The 24278-nt window shown below is 32.9% G+C and overlaps 1 protein-coding gene across 1 annotated transcript; it reads right to left on the bottom strand.

Moving 5' to 3' along the window:
• Positions 1 to 628: 628 nt before the first annotated feature.
• On the bottom strand, positions 629 to 23681 carry LOC148623620 (uncharacterized). The gene is made up of 18 exons (XM_088565563.1): positions 23402 to 23681; positions 22878 to 23087; positions 21895 to 21942; positions 20379 to 20546; positions 19980 to 20138; positions 19607 to 19804; positions 18490 to 18689; positions 17457 to 17589; positions 17102 to 17292; positions 14997 to 15081; positions 14511 to 14709; positions 14056 to 14237; positions 11855 to 12007; positions 7066 to 7208; positions 6447 to 6586; positions 5928 to 6025; positions 5619 to 5778; positions 629 to 1654 (listed from the first exon to the last, which is right to left on the bottom strand). The coding sequence occupies exons 2-18, from the start codon at positions 23064 to 23066 to the stop codon at positions 1587 to 1589; spliced, it is 2514 nt and encodes an 837-aa protein (XP_088421689.1). The 5' UTR covers positions 23067 to 23087; positions 23402 to 23681; the 3' UTR covers positions 629 to 1586.
• Positions 23682 to 24278: the final 597 nt, after the last annotated feature.

Raw genomic sequence — 24278 nt, 5'->3', positions numbered from 1 at the left:
CTATAAACTGAGTGGAAAAGGGACAACTGCAATTTGATTGTCATTTGTACAATATCTGTTTATTATGAATTATTTTTAGTTATGCATTTCAGAACATTTAAAGCATAATGTTTTGTGCATATGACATTCATTAGACCAAGTTTTGAAGAGATGTGTTCTGTGACAAAGTTTTAGTAGTGAGAACAATATTTTGACAACATCTTCAGTATAATGCTTTTGAAGTTGGTATTTCAAATGAGCGAATTAAGAAATAATTCGTGGAGGGGGTAGATTTGTACTCCTTTTAACCTTTGATACGGCATTTATATTCGATTATTTAACACCGAGCGACAGCAAGGTGTTAAATGAGAATATAAATGCCAAACCCATGTTAAAATGGGTACAAATCTACCCCGGAAGGAGTTATATCTTTTTAATATGACAAATATGGTACAAAAATTGGTTTATTCTGAATTATTTTAGTTATGCATTTTAGAACATTTAAAACTACTGGTATATGCATATAACAATCATTAGACCAACCTGTGAAGAGGTGTGTACTCTGACAAAGTTTCAATAGTTAAGAAATCATAAGGTCACATTATAATGGAGGTGGATTTTAATAAAAACTCTATTTCATGATGCAACATTTATTTTAATCTACAAGGCACTCAATAAATACAACAAAACTAACAACATTCAACAAAAGTGAACAAAGTTTAGTGTTCAGGCGTTAGATTTCAGAAGGATTCACAAAACCTTTTACTGACTGTTTTGGGCATCAATACAACTGTTCCGTTTCCAAAGCAAGCCGTGTGCACAAGGAAACTTTAGTTTAAACAAATTATTCAAATTGCCATTTTTTCATTTACTCATTTTTATACTTGTTTACGTAATAAATTTAGAAACATTCGTAATTGAAAATTTACATTCGAACATAACAATACAAAACAAGTCCAACAAAGCAGAGGTCTGTTACAATTATTAAAATAAACGAATTTAAAAATGACTTTAAATCGAATATTTATTCAATATCTGAAATTACTTCAGTCTATAAAATTGAATGGTACGATTAAACAGGCATTACCTAAAATTAATGTCACCTTCTACGTTTGCATGTAGAGGACCTGTTAAGTTTTTTTTAAACTATAAGTCAAAATATAAGCTGTAGGAAGCTTGATATACTAAATCAAAACTAGCAAGGAAACAAAAGGAGATGTTAGTTTTTCATTCAAGCAAATTTGAACTCAAACCGTAATGTAATAATTTCAGGCTTTAATTCTGTTTTCCTGCGATTCAATCTTTTAAATTCTTCCCTTTTTCCGAATAATTGACAGTTATTGTTCTTCACTGTACAAAAATATGATAATGACATACCAACCCCCATGAGCTTTGATACCAAAATGGTAGCAATGTTAACAAAATTTCCAATTAGTGCAATTTGACAATTAGCAACCCATTACCATAAAAACACACACGATTGAAAACATCAGCATAAATACTAAAAAAAAACACAACTTCAAACACAAAAGGCAAGTAATGTTAGTCCAAGTGCAGTTCCGTCAGAAAATCATCAATTGTGGGTATGCTCTACGCTAATGTTTTCATTAATTGAAGATGATCAGCACAATGACAGAAGCCATTACAGTGTTAGTTAGATCACAAATTGATGAACCTGTATGAAAAAGTTCAAACAATACAAAAAACTGTATATAAAAGCAATAGTGAAATGTAAACGACAGTACAGTTATTGCGTTGTGTGTTAACGATACTACTGGTTATTGTGTTGTGTGTTAACGATACAACTGTTTATTATGTTGTGTGTTAACGATACTACTGGTTTTTGTGGTATATGTAAACGACACAAGAAATTGTGATGCGTGTTAAAGAAACAATAGGTAATTGTGATGTGTGTAAACGACACTACATGTAATTGTGATGTGTGTTATTGATACTATTGGTAATAGTTATTTGTAATAACGACACTACATGTAATTGTGATGTGTGTTATTGATATTACTGGTAATAGTTATTTGTATAGATTTACTTTCACACTAAAGTCTACCCCCATTCTTCTTTGCCAAATCAACCCACCTTTCTCCATTTCATTGAATAGCCGTTGTTTTCGTGTTATTTAATTTATACCTACACCCTTAACTTTATAAAAAAATGTTAAGATAATTGATTCAATTAAACAAAAATATTATTTAAAAAATATATATCTTCATTTTCGAATTCCAAATTCCTTTTCTCATTTGAAATAACATATTTCACCTTAATTCCCATCTCCATATACTAAGAAATTGGAAGTTCATCACACCCACGGATTATACAAACCGAGTCTTTTTTTTTCGAGTAATATAAAAGATGTTATGCTTTTGATCTTTGTCTAGAAAAACAAAAATAAAAAATTACGTTTTAACGAAACATGTAGAAGTCGCGTCCCGTTTTCTGACCTATCTTTTGAAAAAACATATCATCAATGGAACTGCTTATAATTAATCGAGCAGCGTAAAGAACCTAGATATCAAATTTAATCGAAATCGAACAACTTTAAATTTTGGTTCGCGTTGGCGGCCATTTTGAAAATTGCAGTCAGTACGTAATTATCAACTGAGCCCCAGATCTTTAATTGGGGCGACTAAAAGTACCTAGATATCAATTTTCAGCTAAATCGGACGACTTTGATTTTTTTGACGCAGTGGCTGCTATTTTGAAAATGGCAGCCGATACACAGCTCGAATTGCAATTTAGTCGCAGATTATTAATCGGACCGGCTCAGAGAACCTGGATATCAATTTCCATCAAAATCGGACAAATTTAAATTTTCCTTTTGACCACGTTGGCTGCCATTTTGAAAATGGCAGTTCGAGACGCACACGATTTTTTTTTTCGGGATATTGTTTGGACTGTTGAACTCAATATATATATATCAAGTTTCGTCAAATTCTGATTAGCAGTTTTTGAGATAAATGAAATTCAAATTCCCGGTATAAAAATATAGGTACGTCGGGTCCGGCGGCCATTTTGAAAAAAAAACGGCGACAATTGGATTAAATTTTTAGAATTCTGCATCCTTCGAAGAGTAATTTATCTTGTGAAGTTTCTTCTTAATTTGATGAGCCCCTTTTGAGAAAAAGGGCGGACACTGTGAAGAATTTTTATGACAGGATAATTAAGATAAAAATAATGATAATTAAAATTTACGTTTCCACGAAACGTGTAAAAGTCGCCTCCCGTTTCTTGATCTGTCTTTTGAGCAATATATTGTCAATTGAACTGCTTATTATTAATCGAGGCATCGTATGAACGTGGATATGAAATTTCAACGAAACCGAAAAAGTTTGAATTTTTGACAGTGGAGGCGGCCATTTTAAAAATGCCGGTCGATACGTAGCTCAAATTTCTAATTGAGCCGCAGATTCTTAATCGGGATGTCTTAAAGAACCTAGATATCAATTTTCATCAAAATCGGAGAACTTTGAATTTCCGCGCGTAGTGTAGGCCATTTTGAAAATGGTGTCCTTCACATAGCTCCGCTTGCCAATTGAGCCGCAGATTTTTAATCGGGACGACTCAAAGAACCTAGATATAAATTTTCATCAAAATCTGACAAATTGGAATTTTCGACCGCGTTGGCGGCATTTGAAAATGGTGGCCGAGACGCACGCGATGTTTTTCGGGATTTTGTTTGGACCATTGAGCTTATTTTATACACCAAGTTTCGTCAAACTCTGATCAGCGGTTTTTGAGATATACGATGTTCCAATTCCGGTGTAAAAAAAATGGGTACTATTAGTCCGAAAAAAAATTTGAAAAAATGGCGGCAGCAGGAAATTTTTTTTATGAATTTCCGCATCCCTCGAAGAGTAGTTCTAACATCTTGTAAACTTTCATCATAATTGGGTCAGCCACTTTTGAGAAAAAGGGCGGACACTTTCACCATTCTTTATGACAGGAGAATTAAAATAACAATAATAATAATAATAATAGGAAACACAGTAAAAACAATAAGTCATCACCACTTCGTGGTCGGCGATTTAATAATAATAATAAGAAGAAGAAGAAGAAGAAGAAGAAGAAGAAGAAGAAGAAGAAGAAACGGAGCAAAGACAGTAAGTCGCAAAACTTCGTTTTGGCGATTTAATAAGAAACACAGTAAAAACAATAAGTCACCGCCACTTCGTGGTCGGCGACTTAATAATAATAATAATAATAAGAAGAAGAAGAAGAAGAAGAAGAAGGAGAAGAAGAAGAAACACAGTAAAAACAATAAGTCATCTCCACTTTGTGGTCGGCGACTTAGTAATGTAATGAACAAATTTAACGATTACAATGTATTTAACTAGAACTTGTATACATCAGCAACTGTATACTAATGAACAAAATAGTAGGACTTTGAATACTTGCGCCACTTGTGTCAATAACAAATTAAATTCCTAGAAACTTATACCTTAACGTCGGAAAATAAGCGCCAGTGAGTTCTCTCCCCCAGAATAGAAGGGATATATTTGTAATTGCGCATGTGCGACGTAAGTCGCGGTTTCATTTCATTAATAAACCTGTCTGTCTTGCAGTTAATATGTGTTTATGTTCTTTCTGCCTACTGGCGAAGAAATGAAAAAATGTAAAATTATTTTATTGAAGTAAACAATAAATACCATTACTTTTAAACATATTTCAACTTCGCATGGTATTAATAATTCCCCTACGCAACAGAAAAGAAAATTTATAGCAGTCCTTGTGCACGGTAAAACTTGTTCCACATGTAAAACAAAGATTAATAAAAGGTAAAAATTCCCATTCCCATGAACTGATATAAATGAATGACTAAATAAATAAATATTAGTGGTACATATACACGGACAATGTATTTTAAGCGAAATTCTATACATTTTCTTTGACACACCGTTCTCGTCTTAAGTATTGGAATAAAATGTGATGAAAATGTACACTCTCACTGAACTCAACTTTTATTACATATTACACACTACGTACATAGAAATGCACTATTATGGTTTTATTTTGCACAAGGGATCATAATTGAATCCGACATATGAATTTCTTCCTGATTAATATTTCTATAAAAAAAAGCCTTATATAGGGACGTTCGCTGGTCATGTTCAGACATTTTTGTCAGATTTTCGAACTCCCCTGATTTTATCCATTTCACGGCATTGATATGTTTTGCCTAGTGACCCCCACTTGTCTTTTCAACATTTCATTAAACACGCCTTAAAATATTATTCAGGAAGTCTTCATGAAATCCTTGCTATTTCTTTAGTTATTTAATAGGTAAAACCTATGGAAAACTTAGAGAAGTTATTATCCCGTCAAAAGATCAATGTTTATATCTCACAAATGAGTGGACTGACCCATCTATGTTCTTATATTGTTCTAGCATGAAAGATCTTACACTATTTCACAATCTTTTGAAATCCTTGTTATTCTTAAGTAGGCCGGTGAATATCCTTAAACTGATGTCTACTTATCACAACTGGCAAGGATTTAAGCTTCATAAAAATTATTCGAACCATTCAGCAACACTTAGCAACATTTGTTCATTTGTATTTAAGATTTTCTAATTTCCAACCATCCTTCGAAAACATTCATTATATACTGCTTGTCAGTGTACTTACTTATCATTATTTGCCCACCGTTATCAAGCCCTCCTGTAATAGTTGACATGATACGTTTCACTGCCTGTAATTGATCTTCGTCAAGAGCTTCCATCTGAGAGCTAGTCAAGGACTGTACTTGGTTTGATGAGAAAAAATCCAACTGCGTAGATGAAAATTTCTGAAAAAGCAGACTGTCAGTCGAATAATGTATCATTACGTTTTTCAACTTGAAATTTTGAATATAGGAAGAACAATTATTGTTATGACATTTTTATTGATTGAAAACAATTGATTTCATATTTAAGGTTATCGGGGTGTGATATTTACCTCTAGTGTGGACGGTGGTATGTAGGGAACAATATCAGGTTGGATACTATCAATATGATCCTCAGTCATACTAAGAAGATCTTTTTCCATCAAGCCACCTTCAATTATATATTTAATAATAAGTAAGTCATGTCTCTAAAACAAAGTATGTCCCCTTCCCCTAGAACCCCTCAAAGTATCAATCCGTTCCTCCTGTCGTGTGTGATTGAGAGGATACGTCCAGACGGTTTAAGGGATATTCAATCATTAGTAAAATTGACAGTATGGAAAACCTCCCATGATATCAATCAATTTCTCATCTCGTGCCGCGTAGAATTTGCATTTGCATACTGGTGGTAAGTTGAAGGGTGTAAAACTCGTATTACATTTGGATAAGATTTTGACTTATTTGTCTTTTTACATTTGTATCGGGAAAACAATGACATGGTACAGAGAAAGATATGAAGGTCCATCACTTGTCAAGGTTGGCCAAAATCTGTAAATTTGCTTTCGAAGATAAAAAAATCAAGATCGCATTACCAATTACAGAGCCAACAAGCTGAACAGTAGCGTCATCCCACGTAGATACTTCCCCAAATGCCATCTTTGCTTTCTTTGCCCACTCTATTAATTGGAGTTCATTACAACTTGTGACCTGCCCTATGTTTTCTGATGCATTCCTAAATACATTTTTAAATATCATTATTCATTTCATGACAGCACTCGTAATAAAATATACAAATATAACACAAAATCTACTGGTTATTCATTTACACATCATCATGGAACATTTAGGTGGTTAGTCACATGAAACACTAAAACATAATACAGTAGTTTTCTCCCGTTAAGTTGAGCAATTTTTATATTTTGCCTTTAAATTACATTTTATATTTGAATTACTAGAAGACCAATATCATATTAAATTAATCAGAGCAGAATGGAACACGTGTCACAATATTGGCCTAAATTCCGAAATAGATAATAACTCAAACTATTATTTGTTGATTAAACCACAATGAAAGCGATAGAAAGATGTTGATTGTTTTTTTTTCAAATTATGTCATGAAATATATCCAGTAATTATGCGCATTTTGTTAATACATCAAGCTGTTCCAAAATCCCGTAATATTACTATAAACTCAAAATAAAGACTACAAACTTGTAGACTGCAAAGTGAATTGATGCTATCTGATCAGTTGTCATTCCACATATGAAGTGACCTAAAACACGCATTGTATCGGCTGACAATTCGTCTACACCCTTTCCAAACATTTTCAAAAAGCTCTGCATCATTTCTTTTTTCTAAAACAAACATCAGATTCGTTTTAACTATTCAACGCTTTTAAAGAAGTATCTTTGAATCAGAATAAGTATATCAAACTAATCATATACGTTCTCATTTTTTCAATACACAATATCAATGTAAATTAAGTACAGACAGTTTGGATACTTCATGCTACAGTATTAAAGTAGTAGACCTTGGGTACCACACCCCCCCCCCAAAAAAAAAAAACAAAAAAAACAAAAAAAAACAAAATTCCCATAATTCAATTTCCTATAAATTTGTCCATAGTAATAAACTAACAGTCGTATATCTTCTAACAAAATTGACCATGCAGACTTTGAACAATAAGAACTAAAATATTGCTATTTTTAGACATCTGAATCACCATATCTGATATTTAAGGGTAATTATTTTGACAGAATATTTAAATAAACAACTGAAAATGAAGTTAAATTCGTTAAAAGGGATTAATATATCAGATTTAATATAAAATTGTTATTTTATTTATGTTGTGGAAGAGTAACCAATTTAATTTACTAAAATAACCAAAATAAAAAGGGGCAATGTAAAAGTATCTCTTTTTCAATAACCTCCCATTCACTTTTCGTACAAAAATAATATGAAATAGACCATTTATGAACAAAACCATAAAGGTTATGATTATGGGAAGGAGATCCGTGTGTAGTAAAGCTTTCGATCGTGTTTGGTCTAAGTATATCAGGCAAATTTGTTAAATTGGACAAAATTATCCATCATACAGGAAGCAGAGAGTAGTCCTAAACGAAAACAAATAGACGTGGAAGGACATTAAGGCGTATGTTCCGCAAAGTTCCATATTATGACCCTTACTCTTTTTTTATTTTAATTAACGACTAATGTTGAGGAAATTGGTGCATCTATTAAACTCTTGGCTGATGATATGAGCTTGTTTATGGCAATAGACAATCCCGCGGATTCAGCGGAGACTTTGAATAGAGACACCAATAAAATTCACCAGTGCTCAATGGTAAATAGGTCTTTGTAGAGATTCCTCATACTTTGAAAAAAAAAATTTCAAATCATCTTCCAAATATACAAAAGATGTTCTCAAAATTCTGGAAATTTTGATCGACAACATATTTGTCCAGTGCGGTGGACGCGTTTTTCAACAAATTGTGCTCCTCTACTTGCTGACCTATTCCTACACTCTTATGATGCTGACTTTATGTCTGATCTGATCCAAAAGAAAGAACATCATTTGGCTAGATCATTTAATCTCAGTTTCCGGGTACTTCGTACATCGCAAAGATCTTGAGATAGAGGGTACCACAGACACTGTGAAATCAGCCTCATATCTTGACCTACACTTAGAGATCGATGGTAAAGGAAAACTATTGACCTAACTTTACGACAAACGTGATATGACTTTTCATTCAGAATCGTCAACTTTCCTTTCTTCTGTGCCAACATCCCTTCAGCACCTGCGTATGGAGTTTTCATATCAAAACTCATACGTTGTGCCAGAGCTTATCCCGGACTCTTTATGAGCAACTTGGTGGTGGTTTCTAGAAAGTAGGGACGCTTACCCTACCGGTGCACCTGGTCCTTGCTCCCAGTTTTTAATGGAGTTGCTCCTTTGCATTTATTACTTTGTGCGTATCATTTTGGTTACTGAATGTTCATTTCATGTAAACAATAAAAACCGTCAAATGCACCACTTACAATGAATCAACACGATAAACAAGAAGTGTTGTCATAATCATCTGGGAGTTATCATTTCAAGCAATGATTCGTGGTACATCGTTTAAAAAGCTTATCAAATAATTAGGAAACTTAAATACGTTGTCGACAGGTTTATTTTAAAGAGATTATATCTCAGTTTCATTAGCCCTTTTTTGGAGTACGGGGATGTAATTTGAGGCTGTCATATATGTCGCTTGTAGATAAGGTTTAACATGCTCAACTTGATGCTACAAGAATCGTCAAAATTTGTGAAGAAACGGGGTGAAAAGCTTTCTGTAAGAAGGGAACGATTATTTTTATTACAAAAGATTTTGTCAAATGGTACCCAGGCGCATTCCAGATGCCTCATTCCGAGTTTAGCCGGAGATTAACGTAGTCATAATACCCGACAGTCTCAAAATATTTCTGAGATTCGCACGCGAACAATTAATTATGCAGACTAATTTGTACCGGCTTCGATTAGATTATGGAATAAGCTACCGAATGACATATATAATCGGTTGAAGAAAAAGAATAAAAAACGTCCAACATCATATTATATGGGGTTAAAAATGGTTGGAATTTTACACAGTAGATTGAGCATGAACAGTAGTTTATTGAACGAACATACATTTCTTCAGAATCTCGTGGACTCACCGAATTGTATTGGTAATGAGTTATGAGTCCACTTTTCAGTACTTTTCAGTACATTGTGACCGATATCGAGAAGTTCGGGTGAAGACATTATTTTCATTAAATTTACAAGTAATAATAATAGCCTTTTGGATCAGACCGTCTTAATGATGACAAAAAAACCCTCATTTTTACATATTACAGAATTCATGCTCAAGAGCAAACGATTTATCAACTGATTAGCAATTTCATACATACTTTATATACTTTTTAAACTTAAATTCTTCACCAAAATTTAACTTTCTTTCTTTTACTTAGACACACCATTGTTTTCATTATTGTACTGGAAATCTAAGAGAATATTGATTAAAAATGACTTATTATCGTTAGTACAAGAAATGGACCTGTAATGGCTTTAACGCTTGTCTCCAGATCCTGTCAGATTTCTTTATTCTTATTATAGTGTGTTTCTTTTTTAATAAATATGTTTTAACTAAAACCGTAAATAAAGTTTTAAAAAGTTCTACCTGTAGTTTTATTCTAAATGTAAATATGATCTTGAGGTACAGCAATAGAAACATTTCTTTATCAGTCGAATTAATTGCTAAAATCATGCATGTATTCAATATGAAGGTTACCTAATACCTAATTATGATAACTTATATTGTATGAAGAGCATTGCCGAGCACAGAATGATGCAAAATAATGTCGCACAAATATTCATTTTCTACATGATGGGACAAATTCATACGACAGAGACAGTCGTCATATGCTTAACGCATCTTCACAATGAAAGCAGAAAGATTGAATTTGAAATGATTTTCTTTTGTCAGCTCTTAAAGGTTAAGGAATTATAAACAGGCAAGGTTATTGGTAAATAGTAGTGGGTCATTCATGACGTTTCATATTTTATATTTCAATAAAAAAGAATCTTTGTATGTAGTAGATTGCGTCATTTTAACCATTTTCCCGTCTAATAAAAGATGTATTCCTTATTTACACCCATGAAACATTTAATCAAGACTTCAATTTCTTAGTTTACAAAGAGCAACGTTCCCGGAAGCTGACTGTTGAACCTTTGCTTGGAGTTGTTTCATTTTTACAGTAGTATCACCTTGATGCTTGAATATAAAGATTCATTCAAACATTCTAGTGCCTTAAAGCCTTTCTATTTTGATAACCTCCTCCATTAAACCAGGTGTACTACCTTGATTAGTATGCTAAGAGGGCGTTGAAATTACCAAAGTTTTTATCAAAGTTTGTCAAAGCCCATGTCTGGAGAGATAAGATTTATTTTATCCTCTACAGGATGTTGGATTTTTTTCTAATCATAGCACAATTCAATATGATAATGGCTTAGAATGCCACGGCTTAGAATTTTTAAAACCCTTTTAATTTTGAGTTTTATTCTATATTTGATAAAATATTTTTTTTTAAAATATGTCCTATATTCGAATAACAACACACAGGTCAGGCTAAGTTAAATGTTTATATTTGTGATTACATTTTATTGTAGTCATTTTATTTATTATTTGGAAACTATCGCGTTAGTGCGTTCAGAGAGAATATATTTAATTTCTTTTCAAATTTTAATTTTTTGGCCCTATGATAATTTTATCGCATGATTTATTGCTTTGTGGTATCAATTTCAAGATCAAATTCTCAAATTTCAAACATAATTGATAATGGCGCATGTTTTTCCGTGATTTATCTTACCTTAATATAATTTTGTCAATTTCGGATATTTGTAAACTACTTCTAAGGTACCCACTTCGCTTACAACATGATACTTATTAATATGAATGATTACGTCATAATGTCAATTGTGTTTGACGAAGAAATTCATTATTGTTCCTACTTTATTACCGGATTATACTTACTTGGAATACTGCGGGTGCTGCAGGCGGACCAATACATGGTTACCCTTCTGGAGCACCTTATGTCATTCCAAATTTTGGTATGTTTTTGTTTTGTTTTTTTGTTTTTTGTTTTTTTGTTTTTTTTCTTGTTTTTTTGTTTTGTTTGTTTTTCGGTTTGTTTTTGTTGTTTTTGTTGTTTTTTGTTTTTTGTTTTTGTTTTTTGGTTTTTTTTGTGGGACGTCTTGTTTTCCATATATTAAGTTTTTATGGGTAATCTTTTTATTAGGTTCGCTACATTATGTATATAAATCGTCTGTTTCATGTGTTCACATTTAGGCCGTTTTTTTTAATTTTGACGTATTGGTATTATCTCACTGCTGACGCTTTTAGTATTTTTTGCAAATATTAAGTTTCTTCATTTCTTCAAAGGACGACAAAATTATTACAATGATCCAACACCCCTCATGTACCTGCGTTTCAGTCCAACCATCATGCTGTCCGAGAGACTCCATAAGAGTTAAATCAAGCTGTAGTGTTCCAATCTCCTCTAAAGTCAGTCCTTGTATTACAGTGCCTGCTAGCATTATTGTCTCTGTTGACCATGTATCAATATGTCCAAACATCTTTAAGTGAAAAAGAATGCACTTTTATATTCTTTACGTTTTACAACGAATTTTTTTTTTGGTTGTCACTTCTCAAATTTGCTGGACTAAGAGCAGACGGTGATGCTATGGATGATACTGCGGTTTGAGTTCGAGTACCTCGGGGCCAACAACGAAAATTATTGCTTTGCCTTGCTACTTTGACATAGTTGAGACGTTATCTCCCCTGTATCAAACAAGACTCGATGTAGCAGTGTGGGGAAATTAATCGTCACATTCTGAGATGTAAGAGTTTAAGCTACACACCAACTCGTAAATCGATGCGAGGTTTGAAATTTGGTCCTCCCTCATCAGGATTCAAAAACTTTCTCTTCTCTGACATCTACGGCAACACCACCTGAACTAAGACCACTCGGCCAACTGGGTTATATGAAATATAGTTTACGTTAACATATTGATATTTCGTCTTAATTAAATCTAGAACGCGAAGAATAGCACATGGTGTAACTGAACAGGACAACCTCTGATGGTATCAGGTAAGACAGTAGATGATCTGCAGACATGCAACAGTACACAAACACACCAGGTCCATTAGAGAAATCTAATGGAATGTCGGAACTCTACCATCTTACTTACTAGTGCATTACTATGTAGATGCATGGCATGCACGGCGAGGATAAACGTCTCAGAATGTGACGACTCTATTCGCTACACTGCACCATCGGATCAAATTGATACAGGGAAGATAACTTATAGAAGGGTCTGAATAATTCCCAACGATGTTAGAACTGTCAAATTTGCGATGCAAATTTTTGGTCATTCCCTCCGCGGGACTCGAACTCGTACCGCTGTGACATCTATGGCAACATCGCCTGCACAAAGGCCAGCGACCTAGACCACTCGGCCAGCTAGGCTATATAAAAAAAATATAGCTTTTGCTGGCCGGGTCATTCCTCCTCGTAGGATTAATCTAGGGCTGTAACTTAGTACACGATGTATTGTAGTAGGGGACAGTTCATCTTGGTGTTATTATGTAGGATATAGGATTAAATTAATGATGCATGTCACAACAAATCAATATTATACAAACGTCTCAGAATGTGACGACTCTATTCGCTACACCGCTCCATCGGATCAAATTGATACAGGGAAGATTACGTAAACTTAAAGAAGGGTCTGAAAAATTCCCAACGATGTTAGAACTATCAAATTTTCGATGCAAGTTTTTGGTCGTTCCCTACGCGGGACTCGAACTTGTACCGCTGTGACCCGACTCTGGAATTGATGCAAGGTTGCAAATCATGAGAAACTTATGAGTTTCTTAGCTTCATGTACTGTCGTTAACCAAGACTTAGCAAGGACAAAATGCAATAGCATATAGGAACGATACATTTTAAAACGGAACTAGAATTTATAGATAGCGACAAGCAAAACATTGTTGCAAAACTATTTTATTTCTAAAGCAATACAAAATACACAGAACTATAACGAGAATAGGTATGGTGTATATGTCAAAGAGACAACAACCCCACCGGGATGAAAATGTCAACCCTAGGCAACCCTAATACTACAGGGCAAACTGCAGCTGACCTTAAACATCATTATACACAGGTACAGCGAAAGAGTTGCTTCTATATACACAAGTGATATAAAAAATAAACTAAAGGTGAAAACGAAACAAGACATACAGAGGCCAAAAAATTCCTGACTTGGGACATGCGCAAAAAATATGGCGGGGTTAAAGTACGTTGGCGTGATCACAACCCCCTTTAAGAACAAAACTGTACACTGTGGAAAAAATATTACACAATTCATTACACCTAAAAATCAGTTCAAAAGATCTAAGCCACAACGGGAAAAACAGAATTTATCAGAAATTACACAAATGTACAAAATAGAATAGTCTACAATTAATATATGAAGCAGTAGGAAAACGCTATTTTTATTTAAATTTTAATTTACTTAAACAAACCGTTATACTGGTACGACAGCATATTATCACGAATAAATTCTATTCACAGTATATATGCACAACGTATTTACTAAAATATACCTAAACGAATACAAACCGTTTCTCCTTTTAATTTTTCAACAAAAGCTTGTTTTTGCTCTGTCTTCCATGTTGTTATTTCTCCAATCATTTCCAAGCAATCCTCCAATTCTCGATTTGGCATAAGCGATATATCGTTTGCAGTAAGAGCAACAACGGCGGTTTTGAGAGACAACAAATCATCACAACTGATTGTTAATTCTGAAAACAAATGAACACATAAGAAGAGATATGTAAATTCAGATGATTTCTTATATGTTATAATAAAAAACTGAACTTAATTGATTTGAAACATTGGCATTCACTCTAAAATCCATGATATAAAAGTGAAGCTAGAATGCTTTTTATTAATATCTAACCTATAGATATTAACATCAAACATATACATATTTCTTTGATCATCAATATTTTTTAATCCAGTTCGTGTTTCTCCAGACAGTATAGCAAACTATTAAAAGGAACATAGTAATAGACCTTCAGATCTCTTTCTTCTCCTCCTATTGTTCTCTGCAAATATCCCAAGCATCCTATCACCGTATTTTGTATCATCTTCTAAGGACTCGTTTAGTTGTTGATTAGAAGGTCTGTATCCCCATTCCTCTTTCTTCCCTTCTGCTAATTGTTTCGTTTCAGTACTGTCACTAACACATTTTTTAGATGTCAGAAGTACGTCCTGAAACACACTTTTTTATTCACACATTGTTTCTGCTTTACCACTTAAAAAAATAATTGCTGACAGTCAGAGACATCGTAATACTGATGCTCAAAATTATCGATGTCACAGACTTGCATTCCACAATAACATTTTTCATCATGATTACATACGTTATAATTGTAAGTATTCGTTAAAGTTGTATACCATAAGTTTATAATTGAAATGAAATGAGTGTAAAAACGTCATGTCTTTTTTTAAAATTTGTGTCACCCTAACGTTTGATATGAAGAATTTACGATGCTTACTGCAGCTGTGCTGTACAATTGATTTTTAGTCAAGGCTTTAATGCAAACACCGATAGCACAAACGTCTACAGCGTCCATATTGAATCTGTAATCATAACTTTAACATATTTCATAACATCAAAACTATATCAGAATACATGTATCAGTTATTTCCAATTTTAAGTTTTGCATTTAAAGACATTAGTTTCTATATACTTAAACACGCTCCAGAGAATTTTTTAAATCATCCTTCTGAAGATCATCCAATGAAAAAAGAATATTCAAGAGATATAGCTCATACAAATCAAGAGAAAATGTTGGAATCAAATTTTAGGTTTTTTTCTACCTCAAGTTTATTAACAACAAATTGTACTATGATTTTTTCCGAAATAATGCTTTCGTTTGAAGTGTTCATACCACAACTCATACGTTATGCCAAAGCTTGCCGAAACTACGCAGACTTTTTGTATCGCGCTAAAATTCCAACAAATAGGCTTCTGGAACAGCGTTTTGTTGCTACAAGAATACTCAAGGGAGCCAAGGTTATAGCGGTAATCAAAAGAATGTAATCCAGGGACAAAGACCAGACACGGAAAACAGACATACACAACAAAGAACAAAAAGTAACTAAAATCATACATACAAAGTAATAAAAGCAAATGAGCAACTCGGACTCTATTAAAAACTGGGAGCATGGACCAGATGCACCAGTAGGGTAAGCGTCCTCTGTTTTTTCGAAAAATACCCGCCGAGTTGCTCATAAAAAGTCGTCCAGGGTAGACAAACAAGGAAAGGAAAACTATGACCCGTTGAATAAATTAGTTTTATGGTGCAGATGAATACACTATAACGATTCACGAGTTCATGATGACGACCATAAAACTTCAGTAGTGATGACTTCAATCTTGTAGCAACATAACTTTGTTCCAGAAGCCTATTTGTTGGAGTTCTAAAGCGATACAAAAATTCTGCGTAGTTTCAGCAACCTCTGGCATAACGTACGAGTTGTGATATGGACACTACATACGCAGGTTCTGAAGGGATGTTGCCACAGATGAAAGGAAAGTGGACAATTTTGAATGAAAAGTCATCACGTTTGTTGTAAAGTTTGGTCAATAGTTTCCTTTACCATCGATTTCTAAGTGTAGGTCAAGATATGAGGCTGACTTCACATTGTCTGTACTATCCTTTATCTCAAGTTCTTTTGGGTAGATGCCATGTATCAAAGCCCCAAAATTAGGATTGTTTAAAGATAATACGTCATCTATATAGCGGAAACTGAGATTAAAGGATCTAGCTAAACGATATTCTTTCTTTCGGATCAGATCAGCTATAAATTCATAAGAGTGAAGGAAAAGGTCAGCAAGTAAAGGAGCACAATTTGTTCCAATTGGAATGCCGACCGTTTGTTGAGAAACACGTACACCACACTGGACAAATATGTTGTCGATTAAATAATCCAACATCTTCCTCTGTATATTTGGTAGATGATTTGGAATTATTTCTTACAAAGTATGAGGAATTTCGACCAAGAACTATATATTTGTATCTAGGTGTACCATCTTTTTTCCTAAAACAACGATTTATAATGTTTTTAAGTCGGGATTTTAACTAAGTATGGGGAATAGAAGTATACAGTGTTGAAAAATCATAGGTTTTAATGCTATTATATTCTTTTGTCTCCAAAAGATCTTTCGAATTTTTCAGGATCCACATTGAATTAATACCACTACGGGAGTAACAAGTATTGTGTTAGGACTGTAGACCCTCTTTGACAGTTGTATAGAAGTTAAAAGTTTTGAAAGAGGTTTGGTGGTACATTTTGCAGATCCAGCTATGAAACGTTGTTTGTATGGATTCTTGTGGAGTTTAGGAATCCAGTACAGATGTATCAAATGAAAAAAACAGTGATGTCATGATACTACATTTTGATTTTAGACAAGGCAAGCTCATGTCAAAAACTCTTAAACTACAGTTTTTCTGCCTTCAATCTAAAACATGTAAATAATACTAAAAAGTTGTTTTGTATGTATCATCATCGGGTTTGTTTGCAGCAATATATTAACACGCATTCGGACATGTTCATTCAATAGCCAACCGTTTTTCGGTACACTAATACTTCTTACTGGAAAGCTGCAATTTCCTGCCCTCTTTTTAACAGTGCTTTCTTTTGTGCATCATTCCACTCACACTTTTCACATAGATCAGTGGCGTGGTTTTGTATAAATGTCACGTCCATCGTTGCTATCTTGTCCGGTTTCATTCCACACAGCAATGATCCACATTCGTCATAGTGTTCAGAAGTAGTTGTGACATTCTGTAATAAAACGCTAGTACTTCGTCAAATTAGATTACAAAGCATGCCTTGAATGAAAATTATTTCAGATTTAAATACAAAAACACGAAAGTAACAAACTTTGTTATGACAACCAATTATCTTTTTTAGTTTAAACTGGTGTGTGTTTTCAATTACTCACTTACAGTGCAAACATCTTTGCATGCCTCCAATTTAGACTTGATTATTGCATTTGGTACTCGATTACTATCGACTTCACCCATTTTCTTACATGCTGCCACTAGAGATTTCTCGTCAGACGATGTTAACCTCTCCACGCTAAGACAAAAAGTGGTTTTTTTTTTTATTAAAAATGCTTTCAATTTTTAAAAAAAGGTTTAAAAAACTTCTGAATGGTATTGGGAACGCTTGAAATAAAAAAAAAAACAGTTGGAAAACGGTCACATTTACCTTGTTTAAAAGTATGTGGTTCGAGTTAAACAATTTTATGTAATGCATTTGTGACATACCAATTTTTCAATGCATTTCAATAATTGTAAATATTCCTTTCCTAATCAGTAGTAATATTTAGTGGCACGCCGTGACATTTGCCGTGACATTTACTCTATATAAATATGACGATTTTTCTCGTATACGAACAAGATATTTAGATCTGAAGATACAGAATTTGATTAATGAGGATGTAAATACTCAAGCTCGAGGTGCATTTGGTTTCTGAAAAAGCTTTGAAGCACAATATGATTCAGCAATATCTCACTTCGAACATGCTTTGTAAAGTTCAACTGATCTGATAAACATGCTTTGCAAATTGCTCGTTTTGGTTTTGGTATAATTTTATCATGTTTGTATACGTTTATAAGTGAAACAATTATTGTGTTACGGTGAAAGGTCCGTACGTTAAATTGCATTTAAACTTTGGTTGACGTGGTTTGGTGTCTTTTTCTCTATAAAAACAAATTCTCCGAAGTTTTTTTCAAAGTAAAACACTACAAGCAGACTAAAGAAATCTCAGTGCAGTGGTTTATATGTAGTATTCCGGTACAACAATTTAAAAAAAAAAACAGCTGACAGCTTTAATTGAGCTACGATGGCGAAGAAAAGACCATGTTTTCAGATAGGAATATATTTCCATAATTCATTTACAGTTCTAAAGACAGCAAGGGAACTGAACTGCCTTCCACGGGTGAGAAAATGTAAAGCTGGTTGTATTTTTCTTACGGTTGGTAGATTAAAGTAACAGGTGATTCCAAAAGTACATCCTCCTCCTCCAGTTTTGTACTAGTCGTGTCATCTCCATTATCATTTCGATTTAAAGCTGAATCATATTCGTCGTTAGCAACATCAGACTTTTCATCTTTTAACATTTCCATATCTATTGTCTTTTTGACCTCTTTATATCTTTTCCGCAGACTTTCCATCTAAAGTTAGATTATTAAAAGCTTGAAACAATTTAGAAATTATTGATGTTTATAGATAACATATTACAAATTTAACGCATGAGCAATAGTCTTATACGAATAAAAAAGCTTTTTCAATGAAATGCTGTAAACAAAAACTCGCTTTACTACACTCATCACACTTAGCTACCAAATTTATTCTTCATGAAATTTTTAATATACTCCTTATTTGTAAAAACAATACGGGAATATTCAATGCTTTTTATTAAACCTTCACTTCCGATGGCCATTGGTGAACAACAGGAAATCTACCTACCCCAATACGCCATATTGAAGGTCATGAGATGCATAAATATATATTAGTGCTGATATATATAGTTCTTTTCAAATAAAAGTTAAGGAAGCTAATAAAAAAATTATAATTAGTATTGATCATGATGAATATGGAAATGGTGAATTTTAACCCTATAAGAAATATAACAATACAAACGATAATACTGAAGTTCCTATTAGTAACAGTATAATTGTATCTATTATCAAAAGCTCATAAAAGATTGAAATAATTCAATGTCACATTATTCTATGAGTTAAATATGAACTTTCCGTCGCGTAATTAAAATAGCTGAAGGTGCAATCAGTTTTAATTTCAGTTGAAAGTATCATTCAAGGGCTTTAGATACTCGTAAATCAACGACTTCGTTTGTTGTGAAATTATGTTTGATATGTTAAAACGAACGTTGAAGACAAACCTTTACAACAACAATAAGTAAAGCAAATTTTGATAACAAAAGTGACAAAAAGAATTGAAAGAATTAGAATTAGAGTAACAAACTATCAAAAAAGCTGAATTTAATAAGGAAATAACTTCATTTTTAAGTACAACAGTCGATAATTTTTGAACCGACAGCAACCTTTCATCTTGTTTTTAAGGGAGGTACCTGTTTAACTGAACTGCAATTTTGGGATTCGAAATATTTCAATTCATAATTTTCCAACCAGTACTCTGGAAGATCTGCCAACATTTTTGAATTAATACCATGCCATAACGTTGAACCTTTCAACTTTTCTATCCAATCTAATTCCCACGTGGAAAAGTTTCCAAGCACTTCCAATAAGCCATTAAAACAGCGTTTTGCCTGTGAAAAATATGAACTTATTATTTTTGTTATATTTAAATTGACATCATCATATTTCATAAAGTTTAAAGAATTAAAACTATAGGTTGAAATGTAAGTAAAGGTCGGTAAAGTTGTTTTCCTTACGACGTTTACAAAAATATTCGAAATATGCTACAAATAGCTTCACACTAACCTCAATGCATGTACATTCCAAAAACTGTTCGGGTACTTCATGGCCAGTTTTTAATCTGTTTGCTATAATTTCTCCTTTTTCGTGACTTTCAAGATATTTGCCAAGGTTGGAGTAAGCAATTCTATCCATCACTTTTGTTTTATTTTCTTGTTGATCAACCTGATGTGATATAAGTTTGAGGTTACAAGACAGACTTCCTCTGATTTACAAATACATTGTGAAAAATGAAAGAAAAAAAAACAATATATAAAATAAATAAAAAAATTAAGGAAATTAAGCCTTATATTATGGATTGCAATTTATATTTGTAATATAAATAACGTATAGTTGTATACTGTGGCAAGTACCCTTGATTTACATTGATCAAATAAAAGAAAAGATTGATTTGTTTATATATACCTTTCGTAAAATGGAAGCAATGACAGTCTTAGGCAAATCCTTGTCGTTAGATACAGAACCAATCGCATCGATCACATCAACGGAAATTTCACACTGTTTCCAGTCGGAAGCATTAAAACATTTCAGCATAGGACCAAAGTTCATTAATTCACCTGCCTTGAAGTTTCCCTGTTTACAGTAAACAATGTATAAATATTGCAGTAAAGTTCTTACATGAAAATATATGACAGTTTTAATACCTGATGAAAATGATATATAATGAGAAATTAAGCCAGAATAAAGGAGATTAACGAATGGCCGAGAGGGGTTATAATTCCATATTTTTTCAACAAAGCGTTTAAAGTGCAAATTAGGTGCACTTGCTTTCAAAAGAAATAATATGATATATACCGCCTCAAAACATACACACAATAAACGAATGAAGGGTAATAACACAATGCCCGAACTGAAAATCTAGGCAAAAGTAATCAAGGCAACCAAGGTTATAGCGATAACCAAAAGAATGTAATCCAGGGACAAAGACCAGACACGGAAAACAGACATACACAACAAAGAACATAAAGTAACTAAAATCATACATACAACGTAACAAAAGTAAATGAGCAACTCGGACTCCGCTAAAAACTGGGAGCTTGGACCAGGTGCACCGGTAGCGTAAGCGTCCTCTGCTTTTCTATAAACACCCGCCGAGTTGCTCATAAAAAGTCAAGTCCGGGGTAGACAACCAGGAAAGGAAACAAATTTAAACAGGAATGTTCAAACAGTTGCGTTCATTTAACAGATGACAATATCTAGGTCAAAATAGGAAAGTTGCACACCAACACAATAGTCCTGACTTGGTACAGAGATTTCGATGGAAATATTGGGTTAAACTAGGTTTTATAGCATGCTAAGAAAATAACCCGCTTATATTACTGTTCATTATTTCCGGTATTTTACAATATGAATAGTCAGCTTAAAATTGACACCGGGTAAAGTTTGTAAAACCAGAAGTCAAATCAGTACAGAAGATATGATTAATATAAAAGTAAAAACAGCCACATTAAAAAAAAGAAACTGAATACAAATAAGTCATATGTTCACATTATCTCCGTTCGTATGCCTTCAAATAATTCAGAACGCTTGATAATAATTTCGATATTTAATCTCTATATTTAGCAGCAAATTAAACTATTCGGTGTCTATTGTTTTGATCAAATCGTATTAAATGACTAATAAAATTTATAAGATAAAAAAATGTTATGATACTTTTCGTGTGAGGTACCAGTTCAATTCAGTAGTATGTACTCATTAAAGAAGCTTTGTATTATTATTCTGTTCCGATAAATGTTGAAATATTAAAACTATAAACCGAGGTATGTAAACGACATGGTACAAGTGTGAGTATTATCATCTTCATAACCTCTGTTATTAAAACAAATAACGTACAGTGCTTGAACAAAACCCAAATAAACAAACAAACAGTAACAAACATAAACAAAATAGATACGACTAAATAGCCAGCAAAAATTCTCACCTCTGTGTTTTGTGTTGCCTGCTTGTATTTTTCCAGTATAATTCTAGCCTATAATAAGGAAAAAGATGTAATGTTCAATAATTGAGGTTCAAAAGAAGTCAAGATGTCGGACGCACACATATACACGTAAAATCGTCAACATTTTCATTATTTTTTTATAAATAATGGATGGAATCTTTTTTGAATCATTGTATACAATACACACACTATCAGTATATTCACTAGAAATAACAGTAAATAAAAATACTGTATAGGGGTACAATCTTTTTTCTGTGATATGGAATGGAATTTTCTTCAGGTAAGGCAAAAAATATGTAAATTTCTCCTTTGACGTCGTGTTTTGGGTCCTCCAAATATTGCAAATATTGCATAAATGAAAAATATTTTGACTTTTTTTTAATTGTTTTCCACAGTTAATTTTTATTTTTAATTTTGATAAAAAGACCCCCTTTGTTATTTTCATTCAGGTTCCCTTTAATTTGCTTATGTGTGCCTTTGATATAGGTACAATCACCCACAGCGTACACGATTCAGCTTCTGAATCTGTTTCGATCTTGAACTTTAGTTTTATGCTGAAGAAGGATATCAGTTATCCGAAATATTTTTTTTGGTGATGTTAAACATATTTAGAGGTTAATTAATCTTGACCTTGGAAAAACAAAAATAAGGCCTTGTAAGAGCATGTATTTTGCCAATTTAAGCGAAGTAAACGCTACAACTCAATATCTTTTTTTTCTAAAATAGTCATCTTTGTTTAAAAAAACATACATGATTATTTAAATGCCCATGAGACGCGAAACAACAAATTCATTGTCGCAGAATGTGCATATAAAAAGTTATACTGTAGATCAAAATTCGATGAGGAGACAAGGTGGGCCTTTTCTATTCATTTAAATTAATAACGTACGTGCAATTTTTTTCTTCAAATAATCTAGGAATAATCTGGCAGGAGATCTATAAGTGTATGTATTGTGTAAACTTACCACTGTGCATTGGAAATTTATTGACTTTAGTAGTCCACCAGAAATGGCTTTGTGTAACTCATTACGATTAATGTTCCTGATGTCATCCTTGGACAATACACCAAGTAAATTTCCAAGACATTTTATATCTTCTACTCCAAGTGATTGAAAAGCGTTAGGACCTTTGTACTTCATTATCTTCATTTTCATAACCCATGCCACTGTTCGCAGCTAAAATTGAGTGTTTATACGTGATCAAAAAACGTTTTCAAGATCATGGTTTTTTTAGGCTTCAATTATTTCCATTTTACTCAAAGAAATTTCGTTTTAATAAAATATGAAAAAGGACAGTTTTGTACTAAAAATGTACTCAAAGGTCAGCATTTTTATATCTTTCAGTATATTGAAAATCTGGCGATGTATATCTATTGTCAAGGCATTATTTTTGGTGATGAGTTTCTTTGCATTACATTTAGTGTCGAATAAGCCGATTAGCGGCCGGTTTGAAATGATAAAGATGGAAACTTATTCAACATTTTACTCACAACATGGTAGCTTAAGTCTTCCAATCGTCCAATATCACATATTGCATCTTCCAGTTCTTCGACATTCAGTTCATTTACAAATCGTTTGTTCAAAGTTAGGAATTCAATATATCTGAAAAAGGTAGAAACTCCTTATAGACGTCGTCTTCATGATATGCTACATAAGCAAGGTCTAGAAGCATCATACTGAACCCTTCCAAAAATATGTAGACGTTTTGCAACATTTTTTCATACTTGATTATCCCTACAAATTAATGAAAAATATCTAAATAGTATATTATAAAATGATGCTAAAAAAAACAAAATAAAAGCAAAGCAAAACATTTCATAACTCATAGTCAAAGTAAAATTAAGATTTATCCCATAGTAAGTTTTCAAAACCGCGAAATAATTTATAAATTTAAAGTTAAATTTGCAATCCTAAGAAGATCCTTTGAAAGTTTGAGGTTTCCATATGATCTTGATGACTCTTAAATGCCCTCTTTATATTCAATCTCACATATTCCTGTACATTGTGACATTTTGTGTCTTTACGGATATATAATTGGTCAAGAGACATTTATTTATTGTCAGACGCCCTGATTTATAAACAGTCAAAGAGTTGAAATGTTTATCGAAGGTATAATGAAGTAGTTAAGATTTCTATAATTCTATATTTATGACCTAAGGATGTTTGCTTTTCATGATCAGTAATTTTTGTCAGATTTTTGGACTCCTCTGGTTTATCCATTCCATAGCATAAATATTTTTCCCAGTTACCCCCACTTTCCTTTTTTATAATTTTACCTTAAAAAATATTTGAACAAGTTTTTTTTATGAAAATCTTGTTATTTCTCCAGGGTTTTAAGATAAAACCCACTATGAATACACCTATGGA

Source organism: Perna viridis, chromosome 2 (assembly GCF_037379345.1).
Source record: "Perna viridis isolate PV_CMFRI_1.1 ecotype Kerala chromosome 2, ASM3737934v1, whole genome shotgun sequence".
Taxonomy (NCBI): Eukaryota; Metazoa; Mollusca; class Bivalvia; order Mytilida; family Mytilidae; genus Perna; species Perna viridis.
This window is presented reverse-complemented; position numbering and strand designations above follow the sequence as displayed.

What these genes read in the sequence shown, in the direction of transcription:
- LOC148623620 (XM_088565563.1), bottom strand. Translation starts at nt 23,066, where the DNA reads ATGAAAATGAAGATAATGAAGTACAAAGGTCCTAACGCTTTTCAATCA. An exon ending in CATGCAAAGATGTTTGCACT is followed by an intron (nt 17,293 to 17,456) that starts GTAAGTGAGTAA and finishes GTTTTATTACAG; the next exon opens with AATGTCACAACTACTTCTGA. An exon ending in AAAAATTAAAAGGAGAAACG is followed by an intron (nt 12,008 to 14,055) that starts GTTTGTATTCGT and finishes TTTCACTTAAAG; the next exon opens with ATGTTTGGACATATTGATAC.